Consider the following 22,891-nt stretch of genomic DNA (forward strand, 5'->3'; position numbering starts at 1 on the left):
TGAATGGAAAGAATATTATCTATATGTCTATAAGATGGCGATCATTTACCTAATCATTATTATGTAAAATAGAATATGAAAAGGAGTTGACAAAATTAAACAAAATGAAACAAGTTCCATTAACATTAAACAATAAGTATACTTCCGTTTTATTATTATTATTAATTACAATTTTCATCTCGTTTTCCTTATTTTCTTCTTTAATGGTCCATTTGCTTACTACAGGGGCGAAACGGAGGGCGAACACACTTTCTCCTATAGATCTGACAACTGGTGAAAGTATTTCTTATACTTATATACGTTTAAAACATCCAAATATCTGTTAATCTAATCAATATCACTTTTCTATATAATAAGAGAAATTTTTCTCGAAAAAACAGTAATTTATGATATAATACAAATCGTATTGTCATTATGATAAAATCGTCGAGCAAGTAATTATATTTATTCGTTAAAATCATATTAATCAATAGAAAAATATAATAATCATAAATTATTTTTCAATTATTAAACATTCATGATGACATTTATATACTTTTGTTTCACATTTTACATTGTGAAGAAATAAATTATAATTAAATTTTAACCATATGAAAATTAAAGATTTAAGATTAAATATTTAATGATGAGTTATATGAAAAGGCTATGAGTTAATGATGAAAAGGAACGATTATTGAAAACAATGAAGACATAATTAATACATTATTTAACTATAATGACATATATGATATGATTAAGTACACGTTAATCATCTATATAAGAATGCATTTTATTCTTTAAGCTCGCGATCTAAATTCAATTGCAGTTAGTAGAAACCGGTTCGATATCTGAAAAAAGTCAATTCTCTTCGACGAGGTCAATTTTCTAAGAAACGAACGCACCGAGGTTTGAAGTATATAGGAGGAAACAAACAGTTAACCGTTCGGTATATTATATATTGAAAGTTTGATCGGACAAAGTAATGCCGAATGCGTAGGTGGAACTTGTTTTACTCGAGGGACAAATTCAAAAATACGCGATATTAATTGTTTGATGAATTGAATGATTGATTGCATAATGCTGCAGAATTATATAATTAATTATAAACAAGATCTTTGTTATTGACATTTTGTTTTGTCATAGCTTATAAAAACAAGGGTATCTTTCTTTGCTAATTTTTGTTTTTTACAAAAATATATAATAAATACACGAAGATATTTTTGACAAAATTAATATTGATTTTTATGTTTTATTTAGATAGAAATATATAGATATCAATATACAGTTAATTGTACATTAAAGGCTACGTGTTTCGAAGAAAAGGAAAAATCACAATACAAAGAACAAAGAGAGGTGAAGAAAGTGAATGACAGTCGAATCTTGGAACGATCTTGTCGATGGCTTCAATCGAAAGTAATCACTCCCTCGATTTCCGTCAAGTGAAAACAATGACCTTCGATGGACGTCTCTGAAAGAAAGAAAGTCCACGCGATCCATTTCCATACAATTTCAATAAATTACACGCTAGACAGTGCGTTGAATTCCACGAAGAGGAGCGACAATTTACGCTCCCAAAGAATCAAGAAAATGAAGAAAAGAGATCGAAAGTTTCTTAGCGGATGTGAATTTTTCTCTTCCGGTCCAGCATTCTCGATCGGTTAATTGAATCAGTTAATAAAATGTTAAAATGATTCGTTTATACGATAAATTGCATTATACAATATTAATATTTTGTAATATTATTACATAACATTACGTTGGATCAATATCTTGGTACAATATGGTATAATAAATTGAATTTTTTTTATTAAAATAAGAATAAACAAGTATAAAAAAGAATGCAATATTTTTTGTAAGTACGATTAAGATATAATAGCATTCTGCGTGAAAGGCTATCAAATTAAGTACAGATCCACCTACTTTCAACATTTTAGTAGCACAATGTACAATATACGATTTAAACGAAAAGCAATTAAAACTTATGTATACGGTAATGTGCAAGCAAATTTAAAAATGCAACAGAAAATAGATTAAGTTATATGCGAAAAGTAACGTTAATTCATTAATACGTCGATCTTTAGCTTTAAAATTTTTCAAAAATTATCATAACTATAAAGAAAAGAAGAAGAAGAAGAAGAAAATAATTATCATATAATATTATATTATTTATAATAAAATTTTATAATATATTATATTATATCATAAAATTATCATAAAAATTATCATAACTGTAAAGAAATGAAAGAATGAAATGGAATGTATGTAGAACAAAAATGAACGAAATAAGACTTATGAGTTATATGTTGAAAATAAAATGTTCATTGTTGTATATCAGAATTAAAGTCACGTTTATTGAATGCAAATAAAGCCAACATTGTAAAATTTGACGTCGAAATACAACCGACCTACTATTGAAAAGAAATTTTCATGTAGTGCGTGGTTGAAAGTCAATTCATTCGATTTCATTGGGATCCCATTGGTATTGAAAGTACTTCACGGAAACGATCCGGTGTGAAGTCTTATGTATATGGAGATAAAAAATATCAAAAGACTTTAGCTATCGGTGATGTAAGAATTGCATTCAACCGTGCAATCAATTTGTTGCTTTTTCTTCCGATGCTTCGTTAAAATCTCATTAGTCACGAAAAAATATTTATTAATGTACAAATATGTATATATTGCCAATAATTTACTACTTTATTTGCTTTTCTATCTTTCCATTTCTATTGATAAGTTGTCGACATTTATATAAAAGAAGAAAAAAAAAAAAAGAAATTATGAGGAATTTCATTTAAAATTTTCAAACTTGATGACAACTTTTCTTCTTCATTTTATAGAATTGTAAATACTTATTGTTGTATTTCATCTGCATATTGTTTATACTACAATGTTTGCTTTGTTATACGTACATTCGAATATTCGAAATTCGAAAATTCTATGTTTAATATAATTAAGATTACCTTCGATTTTTTACGATTTGCATGTCATATATTTTATAAGTTGAAGCTATCTCATGAAACATGTTTCGAAAAACTTTTTAATCATAAAATAGAAATTAAAATATCACTTGAGATTTCTGTACCTTCTTTCCATTTTGTAAAATGAATGGACAAAAGAAATTGGATGAAAGTTGGATGAAAGAAATTTTTTTTACAAATAAAATTAAAACAGTTTATTAAATGATTAAATGAAAATAGAAAGTCAGAAAGAAAAGATTTTTAACAAGCAAATAAATAGTAAAAGTAAACTATTCTTCTCTGAAATTCTTAAAATCCAAACTTTTCTTTATTAAGCACAATTCTGAAACATTGCATTTTTATTTCAATTCTTTCTTTCAAAAGTTCTTTAGAAAGTTTTTATCAGAATTATTTCAATTACATATCAGTTCATTTAGATTTGAAATAAATTGCATGTTATTATTTAATTACATCATTAAGACAACTTCATCTATCAATCTACGCAATTATCACAGTCTACTACTATTATGCTCTTATATTATTACATGAACACTATTTATATATTATATTATTCTAATTATTTTTTCAAGATCATCTTTGGTTCATGGAACCAAAAATTGTCAATAACATCTCTGTTTTACAATATACATCAGTGTCTCCCACTACCCCAAAGTAAACCCAACTTATTACTTGGTGGAGGTAACTTTCAGCGAGACACGCTATATAAGAGAATGAAGAACCGGCCGGCCAAGATAAAGCTTGTGTGTTGTCAAACCATTCATCGTGCTGTTACTCCTCTACCTCCGTCGTTGACAGGTAAGTGGGGTAAAAAGTACGTTTCTAAGAAAAAAAAGGAAGAAAAAGAGAGAAAGGAGAGAAAGTAAAGAAGGGATGAAGAAAGATCAGGAAAAAAATGTGAGATCAGTGACGAAAACTTGGACAAGTGCAAGTGTTTCTTTCTTATAATTGTCATCTGAATTTTTATTTGTGTATCATTGGTGTTCTTTTTTCTTTCTTTTTTTTTTTTTTTTTTTGAACGTGCGGATATAATCGAAATTCGAAATGGATTTAAAACGATCCGAATAAACATAATAAATTGGAATACCAATGTATATATATATATCTTGATATTACATACGTCTCATGAAATATTATAAAAAAATTTTGCGAAATTATCGTTATGCACGAAGGAACAAAGATTATGGCACGTGCCTTGGAAACGGGAAAGGAAACCGGTTGTGCGAGGGCGAGCAGGAACTGCAGTTAGGAATTTGAGATTTTAATAATATTAGTAAATGATTGTTACCAATATTATATTATTGATATTATTTTATGAATTATTCAGTTTAATATAATTTATTTTAAGAGTAATAAATTTTATTCAAATAATATTATAAACAAAATCTCTATAATATCATTTTTCATACAATCGTATTTTTCAAACTTTTAACTATACTCACTTATATGATATGAAATAATTAAGTTTCATTTTATTCTAGGGTTGAAATTTGGCAATCGAAACGTATGTTTGAAATTCTGGAATTACATTATCATCGTAATTCGATATACGAGAATTAAGGATTAATACTCCAAGGACAAGATTTTTTTCATCGAATCGAAAAAAATGTCATCGCATATAAAATCTGTTCCAGATTTCCATTAATAGCGTGTCTAAGTGCGACAACTGGCCGACCAGTTATGTGTACCCTCCACTGATTATATTATACCACCGCGTTCTTCTCGTTTGTAGTTGTCTGACAACTATCTCTTTGCTCATTATGCAATTGCTTTCTTTGATACGATTTGAAAAACCTTCATTAATCAACTTTCAGTTTCAACTATTTCGTATTTTATTTACCGAAAACAAAAAGTTAATTTACATTAAAAAATCGTTTTAAAGTTTCTTCGATGTAAGTAATTCTAAGTAATTACTTACATCTCTTCACATTTAAAATGATTCAATATATCACATTAATTTATTAATATAAATATGATAAAAATCAAATACAAATTAATTTCAATTAATCCAAACCCACATGATTAATTATCTCTACAATTATTTTTTAATTTCTCAAAGATTAATCTTGTAATCCATCGAAAGAAAACATCGTTAAACGAAACCATCCTAATAAATTCGTCTTAATGAAAAAAAAAAAAAAAAAAAAAAGAGAGAGAGAGAAATAAATTCTCGCAATTACGCTCGAAGTAATTTCTCCAAAATTGCCCCAATTATTAAAGAGACGTTTGATCATGTATCCAGCACGCAGAGAAAGTCTCTGCTATTTTCCTTGATCAACGATATAAGAGAAACTGACATAGAAACAAAGCACGAAAAACTAATCGAGATGATGGAATTCCCGATGGTTCCTCTTTTGTACCAGCGCTCACAATTCATTTTCCTTTCCAACTCGCGAACCTTGTATCGATATCGTTTCACGATCTGCATATTTTTAACTTAATTTGCAACACTCAAGACAGAGGTGTACGCTCCCATTTTTCTCTGAATAGTACACATTTTTACACGCAGACCCTCTCACTTTCACTCGAGCTACCGATCGAACCAAGTTTGCGACTATATCTCTTAACGATCGGCCGGTTTGCTGAACTTACGCCTAAGTAAAGACAAGATTCTCATTAAGAGCAACAACTACATTCTTTTTTCCCGTACCCTGCCGTCGCCGCTTATTGGTCACTTTGTTTCTTTAAATGGACCGGCTTAATCAAGTAAATCGGCGTAGAAATTATGCCGATGACCCGTGATCATTTGAGAAACAGGTTGCGTAAAAGTTGTATTAAAGAAGCAAAAAAAAAAGAACCGGGTTACATTCGACCTTTGTATACGACGTGTTTAAGAAACGTGTTTATGTAGCACTATTTTCCATATCGCGTTTTAAAAAAAAATAAATGATCTATGCGTATATTTAATATTTCTCTGATAAATATAGATCGTTAGCTTAAAATTTAGAATTTTACTTGTGACAGTCAGTGTAATCTTTGATATTTCTTACAATTAAGTTTAATTCGAGTGAATTCGAGTAAAATAATTATCGATCGTTTTTCGTTATTTGAATAAAATAGAAAAATTTTTAATCGATTTCTTATTTTCAATTCTTTTTAATTTCTAATGGACTTTGGAAATTTTTAAAACTAAGTTAATCTATATAACGATGAAATGAAAATAAAGAATAAAACGATATCTATTGTAATTTTATTGAAGCGTTTAATTAAATTTTTCAATTTTTTCTTTGTTTCTTTTACATTTGTTGCACAAAAAACGTAGAAGAAATTTCTTTTAACAAGCGAGAAATTAGTATATAATATCAAGCCTTTCAAATTTTTTATCGAAAGCCCCAGATCTCTCATACATCATCGTCACCGTTACGAATGAGATGTTTTCAACGATTCGTGAAACCACTATCCATGTTTTACGTACTTAGAAAGTAGAAGGTGCTTTCCACAATCATTATCGATAGAAGTGTAAACGCACGTGTTTCATTCAAGACAAACAATAGATCTTCACCAAAGATTCGACAGGCGCAATGAATTTCTTCCGTGTTTGATAAATACGATAATTTCGTTGCAATACATTTGTTGATTAGCCAGTTCCCTTTGAGCATACGTATATATAGATTAAATTATTTCATCACACATTTCTATCTCTAGCTCTAGATATTTCTAGGTCATCGACACATATGCTCTCAATGCATTTGCACACGGTCAGCTGCGAATGAATTCGCTAAAACTCACGAGATATCACTTTTCTCTAAACGATGACTCATTATATTTCTCCTTATGCTCCTCTTTCTCCAACAGCTGTTCCTCATTTTTAACATCTACTTGTCGGTGAAATACCACATACTTGAAATCACCATCAATTAATTCGAATACAAGAAGAATTTTAACAATTTGTGACACGTTTGTATATAAGATAATAGATAAGATAAATTAAATGTTCGTAATATTTTACCAAAGATTAACATCACACATTTTTTCACGTAAATCTAATGAAAATATCGTCGCTTTTCACTTCGTTCTCTGATCGCCATACTTTATCGAGGGCATATCAAAAACCAAGGTCGCTTTCCCTTGCACATGTTCACCGTAAATAGGATAAATTTTCTCTGGGTAATATATATTTAAAAAAAAATCCATCTTGCACGTCGTCTTAGAGAGTGAAAAATCGACATGGACGTCGCTTTAACAGAACTCTCTCGTTTTCCATTTGTGTAGAATGTATTGGCTGTGTCTTGCGGCATTAACTGCGACCGTAGCGGCGCAAGGTTCTTACGATTTGGAACCAAGAGTGTCTTTTCCCGGCAAATCGTCCAGCTTAGGGCCACTCTACTCGTCTGGCCTTAACGTCGGTCAAGGTTTTCGCGATAACAGTTACGAGGATAACATTGTAACACCTACTCCCTCCCCAACGCCTGCCTACAGAAATCCAAGCAGCCAACCATCTGTAAGCAATCAAATTCAAACATATTCGTGATAAGTATGTTTATAAGTATTTAATTTTACATTTAAATTATAAATATATATATTTTTTTTTAATATAAGTATAAAATTAATAAAAATATATTCTTCGATTAATATTATTAATCCCAACGAAAGTATATTACGCCATTATATCAAGCAGTTACTTGTATCGTAACATATTACGTAACAACTTACGTAAAAATAAGTTACTTTCAATTGGTTTAAAGTGTCGACTTGTATATATTTTATTAAGTAATCGTATAAAAAGTACGATTTCTTTCTTCCATTCATTCTTCCATTTGAATGATTTGAAGAGGAAGAGTTCGATTACTTTTCATTCACAAGTATGAATACGAGTATATTTCATTTATGAGCTAGACAGCACAAAAACTTCTTATGGAAATCTTGAAGATATCTGATGATGACCTACAAACGACTTGAAGATAATTTCTGAACGTTTTATGCTGCAAATTTTCTACAGTAAAAAAATTTCTAAATACTGACTGACTAAATGAAATATATGTATCTATTTTTTTCGAATAAAGATAATACAACGAAAATAATTATGCAAGATGTCATTTAGATTATAGGACTTGAAATAAAATAGACGTAAAATAAATATAGATTAAATTGTTTTAAAACGGGGAAGTACTTTTTTTTTTCTTTTCTTAGCTTTATCGCAAACCATCGGCTGGATCTCTTGATCAAACAGGTATCAGAGTGAATGGACCTTCGCGTGGTATTCTTCGTGGTCAACCCCAAAATCCAAAAGTAATAATTTAAAATCTTTTTAATATTTATCCAAGTATAAAATTTTGTAAAACTTTGGCAGTTGTAACAGTTGTGAAACTGTTACGTTTTATATCTTACAATAAGTGAAAGTAGTACAAGAAATTCTTACATCTATTATTTTCAGTTTCATACAATAAGCTTATATAATAGTAAATTACATCAAAAAGAAAGAAATGTTTTTGTGAAAAAGTAAATCGTTTTATTTTTTGCGCGTGATTTCGAATAATTACGTATCTTTATTCCAAAAACGATGATTGCCGAAACAATCATTTTAATGATGATAATTGAACTGATTTTACTTCTAAAAATATTTCGGAAAATCTATATTTCGAACGGATATTATAAAAAAATAAAACGGTTTATACAAACAATTTTATTTATTAAATTCGTATCCAAATACATAATTGTGTTTAATCGTGTCTCTAAAATTTAAAGGTGGCTGAAGAACTTGAAGAAAAAGAAGAAGAACCCGATCGTTTGACTCTTCTTTTACCGCAAAGTAAATTCGATTGTGTGAACAAACAGACAGGCTATTATGCCGATGAAGATCTTAATTGCGAGGTCTTCCACTATTGTCAAGATAACGCGAAACATTCTTGGATTTGTCCCGAAGGATTTACATTCCATCAGGTAATTTTCAATAAATATACGCAGCAATTTTTAAATGAATTATTTTTCTTATATTTCAACCTGTAAGAATGCGAAACACTTTCCATACCTGTTCCGTAATTACACAAATCCTTTATGCATAATCCGAGATGAAAACGTTCACCGAATATAAATATTCCTCTTGACCGTACAACTAATCAGATTCAAATATTTATTGATAAGCAAATTTCACTTCTCGTATGCTTTGCCATGCGTTTTCACTCCAACGTTTCTGGTTCTCTCCATTCGATTAAATAAATGAATGAGACTAATCATAAATCGTTCGACTATCTCTATAATACTCGTAAATTGCATTTCCGGAATAATCAACTTACATTCCTTTTCTCGATAAAGATATAAAATGTATCGTGTCTGTTTTTCTCTGTCTATTTCACTATTTCATGAAACTTCTTTCTCTCTTTAAACTCCGAGGTCATCAATAGTCATATCTCTATTACAGGTTCATCTGATTTGCATGCCACCAAGTGGGGATATAAACTGCAAGAAAAGCTCGCAATATCACTTCGTTAACGAATACCTTTATAAACCATTGAACTTGGCCGAAGCTGAAAACAAACCGAATGTGACCTTGAGATACAGTGAAAGATATTTCCCAGCAGACATTCATCCGGATGAGCGTGAGATTGGCGATTATCAGATTACTCCCTCTGCACCTATTCGCCGTCCCACTCCACCAGTAAGATTTTATTAAAATAATAATATTTTTGAAATATGAAGGATAAGATAAACGATAAATATATATGTACGTAGATATATGCAAATCCACAATCAGCTACATTGAATAGTATTCCACCGTCAACACGTCCACAGCCGACCAGCCTTCCACAATTTCGTTTACCAGTGAATCAAGTTTTTCGTAGTCCCGAGGAAGTGAATATTCCACTCCAGCATAGACGTCCGCAACCTCAACATCAACCTGTGAGAAGATTCCCTCAAGTACGACCTGATGATGAAGAATATGAATAAATTTAATCGACATTCATTTGATAATTGTCATTCATTGTTACATTCATCGTCACAAATCTTTCGTTAATTATATTATATGTGGTTTCATCATTCATATTGCGTTAAAATTATAAAAGAAGGAAGAGAACACTTCGGGATAATTATTATTTATTCAAATAAAGTATAGTTTATAGTTCTTAATTAATTATCCAATATTAATCATTTTCCATATTTTTATTCTGTAATATTTTTTAAATTGATAATTGTATTTAATATATTAAATGTAAAATTATTTTGTACATTCTATGATCATATGTATAATCAACATTAGTTCAAAAATGATAATCAATAAATTGTTATTACATTATTTTTAATAACATTATATAAATATTTTTTAAACAAATATCTAAAAAATATCAAAAAAACTGAATAATTTTTTTAATTCAAAATAATATAAAATTTAAATACATTTAAATTTGTACGGAGAAATAGTCAACTATCTGTTTAAACGAGTTTTATGTAACAAGAAATATATAAAAAAATTAATTGATATATCATTATGTATCAGATATAATTAAAAATAATTCAATTATTTTTTATTTTTATAAAAAAAAATAATATCAAAATAAATATATGTATATATTACATATGTATATATGTATTATATATTACATATGTATATATGTAAATATATATATATATATTTATTATAGCGAAACAAAACATTGATGTTTCATGTTATATCACGTAGTAATGAAGATTGTGAGAGCGTGTAGTGTGATTTGCGTTATATTGTAAATATTTTTTTTAAATTTTCTAAGATATTTATATTAAATAAAAAATAGACAATTGAAAGAAATATAAAACAAGTTAGGATTCGTTTAATATGCATTGTTTATTGAATTGAAGGAATACAAATTTGGATTTTCTCTTGTTTGCTTTCATGTAATATGTAAGTATTTCTATGAATTTCGCCATATTGTTTGCTACACTACCGCCTTCTGAAAAAAGGGTTCAGGGTTAGAATCAAGATATCACTTCGTTTGAGTGCTTAGTGTCGCTGTGTACTCTTTTTATTTTGGAATGAATTTATATAGTTTCAATTATCACATTCTTCAAGTGAAATACAAACAAACGCGATAAATTTCATACTGTCAATATAAAAATTATCAGTGGGTTTTTATACACCATTAATAAACGACATTCAATAAAGAATTTTAGAAATGGCTGCTGCTGCTGCTGCTGCTCTACTTGATGAACTTATGGGAAGAAACAGAAATGTTCTTCCTAATGAAAAACCTAAAGAACTTAATTGGGAAGATCCTGAAGTAAGTTTTCGAAAATATTGATATTTCAATCACATAGTCATTAAGAAAATCAAATTCCGGAGTATTGACATTTCATCATAAATTTTCATTGAATTCCTATTTCCCATTCCAGTTTTGTAAATTATATTTAGTTAAATTTTGTCCTCATGATTTATTTGTTAATACGAGAGCTGATTTGGGTGCATGTTCTCGAGTACATGATGATGAAGCTAGAGAACTGTTTGAAAAAGCTCCATATTCATATCGAAAACAACAATATGAAGATGAATTTATTAGATTTTGTCAAAGTATGTTAAATGAGGTTGAAAGAAAAATAATAAAAGGAAAACAACGATTAGCTCTTATTGGAAGAACTGAAGCGGTAAATAAATTTCTAATAATCATTTTAAAGTATTACGTTCTTTTTCTTTTTAAATAATCATTTTAAAGTATTATGTTTTTTTTCTTTTTTATTAATTATAATAATCTTGTTACATGCATTGATATAAAATGAATGATGAAAAGATTATCAATTCTTATTTATTAGCCTACTTTAACACCAGCACAAACTCAGAGAAATGAAGAACAAATTGCACTTTTAACTGAGAAAATTAATAAATTAGTAGAAGAAGCAGAACAAAGTGGTATACAAGGTAATGTGGAACAGGCTCAAGGTTTAATGAGATTATGTGATCAATTAAAAGAAGAACGAGAAACCTTAAGGAAATCTAATGACAATAGTCATTATAACCAGGTAAAGTCATTATATCAGATAAATGTTGTTATGTATCACATTAATATTGTAAAGAAAGAACAGAGAAAATTAAACTTTAATTTATTTTAGACTGCCGAATTAGCTGCTGCACAAGAAAAACAAATGGAAGTATGCGATGTATGTGGTGCATTTCTTATTGTTGGAGATGCACAACAACGAATTGATGATCATCTAATGGGTAAACAACATGTTGGATATGCTAGATTAAAAAGTGCTCTTCAAGAAATTATGGTAATTTATAATTTTTGTGCAAATAGATTTTTTTAATATATAACTTAACTTTTTTAATATTAATTTAAATAACAAAATAATATTTCTTATAAAAACAATTTTAGAGTAAACGTGAGAAAGCTAGAGATGAAAAAGAACAAAGAAGAGAAGAAGATAGGAAACAAAGAGCACGTGCCAATGAAGAACTTGATAGACGAAGAAGAGATGATCGAGATAGAGATAGAGAAAGAGATAAACGCCGTAGACGCGATGACGATAAAGGCAGACATGATTCGGGCAGTCATAGGTAAATTACTAAAATATTCTTTTTAACTTATTAAATATAAAATATAATAGGAAATATTTCATAATGCTAATTATATTTAGAAATTCGGGACACAGAAGTAGAAGTAGATCAAGAGATAAACATGACAGACATCGAGATGATGATCACCGACGTCATGCACGAGATAAAGGTACTTAAAAATAATATACATTGTAAAATTTTAATCATTACCAAATAAAAAAATTTTAGGAATTTTATAAATTTATTACACACTTTTAGGAAATCGTGATCATCGAAGCTCGAGTCATCACAACCGGCGACGCCATCGATCTAGAAGTCGAAGTCACAAGTAACAACTCTTGATTGGTTAGTGAGTGAGAAGTAAGCCAGGTATGCACTAAACAATATAGCATATTCGTCTCAATTACTGTACAGGTTCTTTACCAGGTGAGTTTCATTAGATGCACATAATATATACATGATAATTATCTGTAATTTTGAAGAATGGCATAGTCACAGCGAGCCAGTCTCTGGTCCTGCCTATTAATCGGAGAAACACTTGTACTAAATTTCATATGGACCTGTTTGTACAGCGTTTAATTTTGAAAGTGACGAGCTTGCTCTATGTAACGTATTACTGAAAAACGGTGCATCGAGGTAATGTCGAGCAAGGAATAGTAATATTGTTCCCATACGAAAGGTATTTTTATCATGTAGTATTATAGATATTGTCTACAGAGCAAGATAGGAGAAGGTATACCTATGCTTGCTTTGATCGGTATAATGTCTTCATAGGGTAAATCAATTATATAATTTCAACGACTGCATAGCTTTTTTGTCGAAAAGAAATTAGTGGTTTAGTGGAGGAAACAGTGCCTACTTCCGTAGACCTGCCACAACAGTGCCCTGTGTGACTGTGACTATACAATCCTAGCTTCTACTACGCATTTCTGAGGTATTTATATCGGAATGATAATACCAAACATGTCCTTTTATTAGGAAAGTTAGACATTTTCAAAATGGTGATCTTTATTTTCGACGATATTCGAATGCTTATAAAGTTATAAAGTTATGATAATAATCTCCTACTCTTACTTTCCTTATTCCCTGATTGCAATTTATTGGAGCATATTCTATTTAAAATCGAAAAATTATCAATTAGCCAGGAAGATTTCTGCTATGAATTCAAAGGAACAATTTTAATAATTGAATTTAAGAAAATAAAGCAATAGTTTATTATAACAGATTCATATGTATAGTCCAGAAATGTATATTTATTTAACAGCCATGTGGCTATTATTGATTCAGAATGTAATTTTGGCATATAGTCTTATCGTCGTCATTTGAACTTTATTTGTAAAAGTTCGAGTAACATGTATCATATATGATGCATTCTTCCCTTTGCATGCATTTTTTCTCCATTATTTTTAGTTTTGAGAGACAGGACATGGCGAAGCTCGGTCAAATTTTTCTATTAGAAAGTCGTATACATATAAATCTCATAGTATCATGGTACAGCGATTTGAAGGTTGATGACAGGTCACGTGGAATGTGTCTTATGGTGCTCCGAGGACATCTCCTTTAATTATATCTTATTCTTTTGTCGCGCCCTTCATTTCGACTTATAGAAAACTCATACTTTATGCGCGTACTACATTTGTGTATTTCATATTAAATCATAATAAATCATTTATATACATTTAATAATTTGTTTTCTGAACCAACTAAATTAAAAAAAAATCTTTTTAAGAAAAAACAAAATACCAAAATAACAACTTAAAAAAAACGATCATCTTATATTGTTGCATTGGGATGAAAGGAGTCTTGATAGTGAAAAATTCTAATTGTTTCAAATTATAAAAAATTAAAATTTATTATCCTCATGATAGATTTTCATTTTTCATTTATATATTGTCATATTTTAAATTCTTTTATAAATGAGATTACTAAAAATAGATTTACCAAATATTATTTGGTTTCAACTGACAGATTTCATTTACACAAAACAAAAAGTAAATTTCTTAATTTATGTTAAATTTTTATATCAACAAGCAATAAATAGATCAATAATTAATCATATAATTTCTGTGACAGTTAATACAATATATATTAATTTTTTTTTATTTTAATTTTATATAGTTTAAAAAATAATTTTATTTTTCCAATGTCACAATCAAAGATGATCAATTTTAATTATGTAATTTACCTTTCACACATGTAGCCGACAGAAGTATGATATTTTTGTTAAATATGTCATGTAATTAGGTCAAGGTTAACAAATAATATACGAATACGTTATCCTGCTGTTTGGTAACGACTTAAATTAATATGAAAGAAAAAATAATGAGGATCATCAACATTTGAAAGTTGTATTGTCTATTTTCAGACAGAAGACATGCCATGGAGATGTAACCAATGCAACAGGCTCACTTGCACACTGCTTAATATAATATTGAGGTAAAGATTTTGCATAATCTAAAAATTCCAATCATGAATTTTATACACCTGCGTTTGGTTCATTTTTACTACATCGCGTTTTCTTGAAGTTAATTACAAGAAAAATCATAAAATTAAAAGAATTGAATACATAATTATTGTTATCAACATTATATTATGATATAGGGAAAAAATTAAAAACAGATTTATTAGTAATTTATTCTTATTTGCAAATGTTACTCTAGGCTACATATGATAAAAAATATCAAGGTAAATTGTCTATAATTTGCATTGTAATACTCTTAAAATTGTTAATTAAAATTAATAAAACAGTACTACAATAAAAGTATCAGGTTATTTTGAAAAACATACAAAACATTAAAATAGTCAGAATTATAAACAAAATAACAGATACTGTACAATCTTTAACATTAAATTATAAAATTTATTAAATAAGTATATACACGAACAATATACTATTGAGCGATAGGATATTCTATCTGAATACTGTACATAGTAGTAATATTTGCTATGATACAATGATTTGCTATAATCAAATTATCTTTGTATAAAACTAAAATACTGTATATCAAGTGTAAATATTCGTATTGGCTGACTGATTTTATCATGCGTAAATTATTTAATTTTTTTAAATTTTATGTCAACGAATCAAAGAGTTATATCATTAAATAGAAAAAATTTTATTTAAGTCCCATAAATTTTGTAACCTAAAAATAATATATCATTTAATTCGTATAATTTGTTTTAGAATTTATATTGTCTTAATAATAAAAAATTGAAAGATTTAATAATTTTGCTACCTCTTCATATACGGTCCAAGCCATTGCAGTCATTAATGTCCTTCTCAATATTCGTGGAACAATGCCTTTAAAATATCCTAACATACCATATTTCTTGTAAATCCTAAAAACTGCGTTACGAACATTTTTAAATTCATTAGGATATAATTGCATTTTTGTCTTGATTACATCAGCAGGTTGTGTTACAGTAGAAGCAAATATTCCTGCTAATATTCCACAACTGAAATGAATTGGAGCAGATGATTTGACATAGGGCAAATCTAAAAACAAAATTTATATTAAAACATATAATTATTATTATAAGAATAAGTTGATTTTAAACTTCCCTTAATTTTAATGAAAAATTTACCTGCTTCTATAACAATATTTTTTAATTGTGTATAAAACGTGAGATAAAGGCCGCTATAAGGAGCATCTCTTAGTAATGTTGGTACTAATCCACTTGAAAGACCTCTTATTCCTTCCTGCTTGTAAATTATTTTCAATGCTTCTCCTACACTGTTATATTTATAAATTTCACTCTGTGAAAATAAGATCAATATTTTCGTAATTTCATGCAACTCGTATTAAGTAGAATATTCTAGATTATTAGTATTAGTATTTTTATGCCTAATCATATATCTAATTTTACTTTCTGTATATTTTTCTTTCTATGATGTATAATATATTATATAAAAAATGTAAATATATTTATAATAATTTCACGTACTTCAAAACGTGTTTTTACTACTGTTATTGGAATTAATAAAGCTCCAGACATAGATCTTGCAGTAATGCCTAATAACAGTGCTTCTGTAGGTGTGAGTGGATCTTTTACATGCAATGTATGCTTTAACCAGTGTAATGATGAAAAATATAATCCAACACCAGGTACAACTCTTGTAATGGACTAAAAAATTCTTAATTAATATATCTTGATAAGATTTTTAAACTTTATAATTCTTTTAAAATTTAAAATTCTTACCGGAGTTATACCTTTCCAAAGTCCAAGTACATTTTCATTTTTAATGATATGAATTACTGTACCTAAAGTATTAGTTTTTGGAGTACTAGAATAAACAGAAAACAATAAAATAATAATTAAGAAGAAATTTTATATAAAATAATGAAGAAAATAAAATTTTATACTTACTCAAGATGAAGATTTACTTTGCTTTGAAGTCTGGTTTTAATAAGATCTAATGGTTGAAATAAAATAGTTGAAAATGTTCCAGATAATGATCCCGCGAGAAAAGATTTCAAAATAGGATACTAAAAAAAAAATTTCGATTTCAAAAATATATTTAAATAAATAATATATTCCTAATTAAATATTTTTAAAATATTATATGAATGTATATTCATAAAAATAATCAAAAAAATAATGTATATGAAAAATATCATACAATAGATGTAGATATTAATACATAAATTATTCTTGTAATAAATATATGTCATATCTTGCACGAGTTTGCTCACGTGAGTTATAAATTTCCTTTAAAAGGTCATTATAATCGTTATCTATAAATGCAGTTCCTTGGGTCATCAGTATATTACGAAATAATTTTTTTTTATTTATTAATTATTTATTTTAATCATAAATTATATTCAAAGGTATAAAAACAATAGACTATGATCATTTTTTATAAAAAAGATAAATAATAATTAATTTTTGAAAAAGATTAATAATAATTAATAGTTTGATACAAATATAATATTTTTAATAATTATTATATTTTAATACCTTTTTAAATATTAAAATTTCGTTTTTAATATTATTAAATATTATTTTCAATACTATTAAAACCATTAATATATTTAATTGTATAATAGATCAATATTTATGATAGTCGTAGAATAGATAATTTTTTATTTTCTTTTTCAGCTTATACTTGTAAATTTGGGACATCAAACTTGCAATCTCATAATGCAAATGAACACATGAGATACTAAATGGTGGATACTGCTCCACATAAATCATCTCCAATCCAGTACACCTCTTTTTCTAATTAGAGGTATTTTTTATTCAAATATCTTAGTATCTCTCTTTCTCTCTTTCTTTCTCTCTTTTTATTCAATTTATAAGATAAATTTTGTCAAAATAACTTTACTTAATATACTTATTTCAATACTTTTATATTTTTTATATAATATTAAGTATAAAATATTATAATTAATTTTATTAAAAAATAACTGTTGATACAAAAAAAATATGTTAAATAAAATTATTTAAACAGTCATATAGCTTCACCTATAATAATATTTACCCTTTATATCAGACATTTTCATTACAATTAAAAAAAAAATTTATTACATAAAAATTCAAAAATTATAACAAATAGTTATTACTCAAAAATAAACGGAGATACTTACACTTCCAAAAATCTCCATAACATAAAATTTATTGGAAGCTTAAAAATGAATGAATTTGAAATTATAATAAATTGAACTATTTCTAAATATAACACAATAGTGAAACAAAAGATACTTTCTTAATGCTTACTTTAATGTCACTAAGATACTGAATGTGTTATAAACGTGACTGTTACTTACATCTTCTTTTATCTTCATTTCATTTTGTTCGGGGTCAATAGAATAACCCTGCATATCGATACATTCTTCAGCAAAAAATCAAAAAATATTAAACTGAAACGTGAATTAAACGTGACTTTATATGAAACGTGAATTAAACGTGACTTATGAATATGAAACATTTCATTATATTTCATCTAAAAATATAAAAATACAAAATATATTATTTATTGATTTTAATCTCAAATTATCATCTATTTTTATATTTAACAAAATAAATTTAATTATTATAAAATTCAGAAATAATTTTTGAAAAAGCTTCAAAAAAAATTTTTTAAATTTATTTTATTGAAACAATGTTACGTAAAAAAAAAAAAATATTTATTTTAAATACTAAATTTTCATTTATATATATATATATCATAATATTCTATAATAATAAATGTCACATATTTATAATGAAGAATTTATGTATATCAAAATATTTCGAATATTCATAAAAATTCATATTAGGTTAGAATTAAAAAATTTAGATAAAAACACAATTTTATTGCTTGCTATAAAATACTACGTACATATTCTAAATATTATTTTATTATTATATTTGTACGTACTTTGTATGGAACATACAAAATTAAAACAAAAACAGAATTAAAATAATATCAACAATAACGAAGAATGCAAAATTCTGTAAAAATATTACAGAAGACTTATAAAATTAATTTCTTATCTAAAAATTAATTGTTTCGAAATAAATTTGTTTGCAATATTTTTCATAATATATTTGTAAATACATATAAATAAATAATGTAAATTATTTATTTCAAATTTATAATTAAAAAATAGTGAAAATAATTTATTATTTATTTTATATATACGAAATACGAAATATTTTTGAATGTAATATTATTATAATGCAAAAATTGATAAAATATATATACATATATATTCATTAAATATTGAAATGAATTATGTATATAAATTGATTTATTATAATGTAATATAAAGAAAATGTTCTGAATAAATGTAAATGAATGAGTAAATATAATGTAAAAAAAGTCATATTATAAAATATAAAAATATTTAAAAAAAAATAGAAATATAATCAAATAATTTTAAATATTTAAAAAAAAAGTATTTAATTTTTTTTTATTAATATGTTTATTCAAATATGATAAATATAAGAACTAAGCATTTTTTATATATACTAATGTAAATAATATAAATAGATTTTCGATCAAAATATTTAATAATTTAATATTGTATAAGATATTACTAAACATTAATATTTTTGTATATTTTTTAAAAAACCCGCTAGTTAAAATGTATCAGACTTCCTGTTTAAGCGCTGTATTCGCTTTAGAATTATAGCTTTACAGTATGAGTTCGGCCATTTCGACTTTTCTTCCAACGCGGTGTGGTCGTTACTCTTGCACAATTGAGAGTAAGGTATGATATTTAAAAGTTATTTAAAAATTCAATTTATTTTAATTACAATATGGATTTTTAAAATTTACTAACTTTTTTGAAAGTAATTATTAAACAAATTAAATTTTTTTTTTAATTTAATTATATATTTCTAAATGTACACGTGATAATGAATTTTACATGCATTAAATATATTTTATATGTAATATATCAATATAAGAAATATAATATCACAAAATTATAATAAATTTTTTTAAAGTTGCATATATAATATATAAAAGCAACATTTTTTTTAATTAAATACATCTCAGGATTGCACAAAATGGTGAATGGAAGAATACCTTCAGTTTTCTCAAAAACTTATGTTACCCCAAGAAGACCTTATGAAAAGGCTCGTTTAGATCAAGAATTACGAATTATTGGTGAATATGGTCTTCGCAACAAGCGTGAAGTATGGAGAGTTAAATATACTCTCGCAAATATCCGAAAAGCTGCTCGAGAACTTCTTACTTTAGAAGAGAAGGATCCTAAACGTTTATTTGAGGGTATGAAATAAACTCTATATTTTTTAAATTAATAAATTTTTAAGACTTATAAAATAATTATGATGAATATATATTTTTGACACCTCTTGTCTGATTGATAATTTTGACGATATATTCTACTGATAAAATCATTAATATAATTAATATTATTACTCTGTATTTTAACATTTTATTCATTAAAATGTATATTTATTAGGAAATGCTCTTTTACGACGTTTGGTAAGAATTGGAGTGCTAGATGAAAGCCGTATGAAGCTTGATTATGTTCTTGGTTTGAAGATTGAAGATTTCTTAGAAAGACGACTTCAAACTCAAGTATTTAAATTGGGACTTGCTAAGTCTATACATCATGCTCGTGTACTTATTCGTCAACGTCACATTAGGTAAATTTTACTAAATTTATATTTTATATGCCTTAAAAAATGGGCAAGAAATATCTGATTATATATAGATTTTTTCTAATCTTTAAGGCAATATCAATCTCCTGATTAATCACCAGATAAAAATAAACATTTATCTGGTTTCAGATCTGGAAACATAATCTTTATTTTTTTTTTTTTCTGAAACAAGTATTTCAATCACTTTTATTAATTTTACTTAATTATAAAATATGATAGTAATAGTCTTTTGACTACTGCAGGTGTTCATACACTTTTCCTGATTGATTGTTTCTTCAAAATGATAGAAAAAATATGACTTAAATATTGGATGGGTAGCTAAGATGCTCAAGAATGTGGAGCAATACATATTATAATATTTTCTTTCAGGCAGGCCACTTAAGTGTTAGTGAAACTACACTTAACGTCTGTTATATATTAATGGATATATATTCATTTTAAAAATAATTGGTATATTTTTTTATATGTTAAATAGCATTTTAAATTCATATTTTGAAATATTAAAAATACAGAATATTGAGAAATAAAAATATAATGCATAAAATGTATTCTATTTTATCTTATTTCAGAGTACGCAAACAAGTGGTGAACATTCCATCTTTCATTGTAAGATTGGATTCACAGAAACATATTGACTTTTCGCTAAAATCTCCATTTGGTGGTGGTAGACCTGGTCGTGTAAAGAGGAAGAATCTGCGTAAAGGAAGTGGAGGAGCTGCTCCAGAGGAAGAAGAAGATTAAATAATTTTTTGTAATACTTTATACTAATAAAAGTATGTCTTAAATGTTATATTGTTAAATGTTAAACGATTTTTCAGATTATATTTTTTACCATTGTCTATCGACAAATATTTTTACTTTCTGTATATAATGCAGAATTTTATCAACTAAATATTATATTCAATAACAAGTAAAAATACAAATGCTTAATCTTAATATAAAGATGAAAATACTAAAAAAACAATAGCATAAATTTTTTAACTAATATAAAAATTTTTTGCATAGTTACAAAATTATTAACATAATATGCGAAAAAAGATTCGATTTTGCTGAAAAATATTCTCAAGTTTTAATATGGTAGTTAATATATAATTATTTATTATTTAATGTAATATATATCTTATTTGTATCAATATCATATTTAATATCTAGAAATTGACTTCTTTATTCATTATTTTATATGAAAATTTGATTAAATATTTAAACTATTAAATATTTCTGATATTGCATTTCTGATATCTTATCATATCAATATTTAATGGTATGTAATTTTTATTAATAAAATGCTATCAATCTGCCAATTTTATTAATTCTCAATAATTGTGCTTCATATATATCTTTATAAAAAGGATTGTTTAGGTACTTTATCTATAACGAGATGTTATATAGTTTTGATTAATATTGAAAGAATTAGAAGTTCAAAAACAAACTTGATAGAAAAAATAGTAAACAGAGGAAATTAAGAAATAGAAGTTAGGAAAGAAAAGATATCAATATATATATGCAATACTTGAACATATGGAAGTATGAGAATATCGCAGCAATCAACATCTGTGACACGAGCATTCATGTATAATCTGTATAAGAAATTTTTGTATTATTAAAAATACATATATATATCGTTATTTTTGGAATAAAAATTATACTATTTTTTTATAATATATTTTTTCAAATAATTTTTTAAACTTTCCAATTTGAAAAGTTTTCGTTAACTATATATTGAATATATTATATTCAATTCAATAATTTTTTTAATTATTTTCGAAATAATTATTTTAAGAAATTTAAATTTTAAGAAATAGTTTTTTTATTTCTTAAATCATTTGTGGACATCTCATGAAATTACAGTTATGAATAAAAATATATGTCACGAAATTAAATAACATTTTAAAATTTGTATATATTTTTTTATCAATCGGCATTTTTATTGTATTTTTTTTCTGTTTTCATGTAAATAATAATATTATATTTTTTAAAAAATTGAATGCAGTTATGTTCTAGCAGATCATTGATTTTTACAAGTTGGGATAAGACGATTGCAAACATTTTATCTCTGGAGCAAAGACTTATGATATTCAATTAAAACATAAGACAACTACAGCCGTTTTATAAATAAATTAAATTTGAATATATAATATGAAAATATATAACATGAATAAATGAGAAATATCTACTTATTTATTACATATTATTATGCTATTATGCTATATATTTTATATATTATGCTATTCTTAAAACTTACAAAATTTTATCCAAATCGGAAACATTGTTCATAATAATCGTAACTTTTTAATTTAATTTTATCAAAAAGTACAAAGTACATTATGATATATTTTATATATTTATCAAATAATAA

General features: G+C 26.2%; 4 protein-coding genes across 14 annotated transcripts; 3 read left to right on the forward strand and 1 right to left on the reverse strand.

The window, feature by feature from the left end:
* The first annotated feature begins 3,637 nt into the window (after positions 1-3,637).
* LOC100865751 (uncharacterized) lies at positions 3,638-10,195 on the forward strand. The gene is made up of 6 exons (XM_086914672.1): positions 3,638-3,752; positions 7,167-7,395; positions 8,085-8,183; positions 8,640-8,834; positions 9,313-9,549; positions 9,624-10,195. Exons 2-6 carry the CDS (start codon positions 7,168-7,170, stop codon positions 9,837-9,839), a joined length of 975 nt encoding a protein of 324 aa, XP_086770798.1. The 5' UTR covers positions 3,638-3,752; position 7,167; the 3' UTR covers positions 9,840-10,195.
* A 329-nt stretch (positions 10,196-10,524) lies between these two features.
* LOC100866120 (luc7-like protein 3) lies at positions 10,525-15,644 on the forward strand. Of its 4 annotated transcripts, none has more exons than XR_015294277.1 (9): positions 10,525-10,770; positions 11,032-11,146; positions 11,259-11,507; positions 11,673-11,879; positions 11,970-12,131; positions 12,236-12,417; positions 12,498-12,586; positions 12,676-13,351; positions 14,783-15,644. XR_015294277.1 is itself a non-coding variant. In XM_086914671.1 (9 exons), the coding sequence occupies exons 2-8, from the start codon at positions 11,042-11,044 to the stop codon at positions 12,747-12,749; spliced, it is 1,068 nt and encodes a 355-aa protein (XP_086770797.1). In that variant the 5' UTR covers positions 10,525-10,770; positions 11,032-11,041; the 3' UTR covers positions 12,750-12,786; positions 14,783-15,644. The 4 variants fall into 4 exon arrangements, 2 of the variants coding, with proteins under 2 accessions (XP_086770797.1, XP_012347257.1); XM_086914671.1 differs by having other exon boundaries at positions 12,676-12,786; XM_012491803.3 differs by lacking the exon at positions 10,525-10,770 and having other exon boundaries at positions 10,771-11,146; positions 12,676-12,786.
* LOC100866471 (mitochondrial glycine transporter) lies at positions 15,038-18,903 on the reverse strand. 8 transcript variants are annotated; one of them, XM_086914679.1, is made up of 9 exons: positions 18,779-18,896; positions 18,186-18,278; positions 18,006-18,043; positions 16,786-16,904; positions 16,618-16,702; positions 16,363-16,542; positions 16,003-16,174; positions 15,654-15,913; positions 15,257-15,560 (listed from the first exon to the last, which is right to left on the reverse strand). In XM_086914679.1, exons 3-9 carry the CDS (start codon positions 18,021-18,023, stop codon positions 15,534-15,536), a joined length of 861 nt encoding a protein of 286 aa, XP_086770805.1. In that variant the 5' UTR covers positions 18,024-18,043; positions 18,186-18,278; positions 18,779-18,896; the 3' UTR covers positions 15,257-15,533. The 8 variants fall into 8 exon arrangements, with proteins under 8 accessions (XP_086770804.1, XP_086770805.1, XP_086770806.1 ...); XM_086914680.1 differs by having other exon boundaries at positions 18,186-18,250; positions 18,779-18,878; XM_031919055.2 differs by lacking the exon at positions 18,006-18,043 and having other exon boundaries at positions 18,779-18,903.
* RpS9 (ribosomal protein S9) lies at positions 17,516-21,325 on the forward strand. Its single transcript, XM_012491809.3, has 5 exons — positions 17,516-17,647; positions 19,528-19,613; positions 19,904-20,137; positions 20,334-20,520; positions 21,105-21,325. The coding sequence occupies exons 3-5, from the start codon at positions 19,915-19,917 to the stop codon at positions 21,274-21,276; spliced, it is 582 nt and encodes a 193-aa protein (XP_012347263.2). The 5' UTR covers positions 17,516-17,647; positions 19,528-19,613; positions 19,904-19,914; the 3' UTR covers positions 21,277-21,325.
* The last annotated feature ends 1,566 nt before the right edge of the window (positions 21,326-22,891 follow it).

This window comes from Apis florea, unplaced genomic scaffold, assembly GCF_048593485.1.
Source record: "Apis florea isolate Af1SG1 unplaced genomic scaffold, ASM4859348v1 contig_3696_pilon, whole genome shotgun sequence".
In the NCBI taxonomy this organism is placed as follows: domain Eukaryota; kingdom Metazoa; phylum Arthropoda; class Insecta; order Hymenoptera; family Apidae; genus Apis; species Apis florea.

Coding starts and splice junctions, on each gene's coding strand:
- LOC100865751 (XM_086914672.1), top strand. CDS start 7,168: ATGTATTGGCTGTGTCTTGCGGCATTAACTGCGACCGTAGCGGCGCAA. Junction 7,396..8,084: donor ATCCAAGCAGCCAACCATCT/GTAAGCAATCAA, acceptor TTCTTTTCTTAG/CTTTATCGCAAACCATCGGC. Junction 8,184..8,639: donor GTCAACCCCAAAATCCAAAA/GTAATAATTTAA, acceptor TAAAATTTAAAG/GTGGCTGAAGAACTTGAAGA.
- LOC100866471 (XM_086914673.1), bottom strand. CDS start 18,239: ATGCAGGGTTATTCTATTGACCCCGAACAAAATGAAATGAAGATAAAA. Junction 16,905..18,185: donor AAATGAAGATAAAAGAAGAT/GTAAGTAACAGT, acceptor TTTTTTTTTTAG/TATCCTATTTTGAAATCTTT. Junction 16,703..16,785: donor AAAGTAAATCTTCATCTTGA/GTAAGTATAAAA, acceptor TGTTTATTCTAG/TACTCCAAAAACTAATACTT.
- RpS9 (XM_012491809.3), top strand. CDS start 19,915: ATGGTGAATGGAAGAATACCTTCAGTTTTCTCAAAAACTTATGTTACC. Junction 20,138..20,333: donor TCCTAAACGTTTATTTGAGG/GTATGAAATAAA, acceptor TATATTTATTAG/GAAATGCTCTTTTACGACGT. Junction 20,521..21,104: donor ATTCGTCAACGTCACATTAG/GTAAATTTTACT, acceptor ATCTTATTTCAG/AGTACGCAAACAAGTGGTGA.
- LOC100866120 (XM_086914671.1), top strand. CDS start 11,042: ATGGCTGCTGCTGCTGCTGCTGCTCTACTTGATGAACTTATGGGAAGA. Junction 11,147..11,258: donor TTAATTGGGAAGATCCTGAA/GTAAGTTTTCGA, acceptor TTCCCATTCCAG/TTTTGTAAATTATATTTAGT. Junction 12,132..12,235: donor GTGCTCTTCAAGAAATTATG/GTAATTTATAAT, acceptor AAACAATTTTAG/AGTAAACGTGAGAAAGCTAG.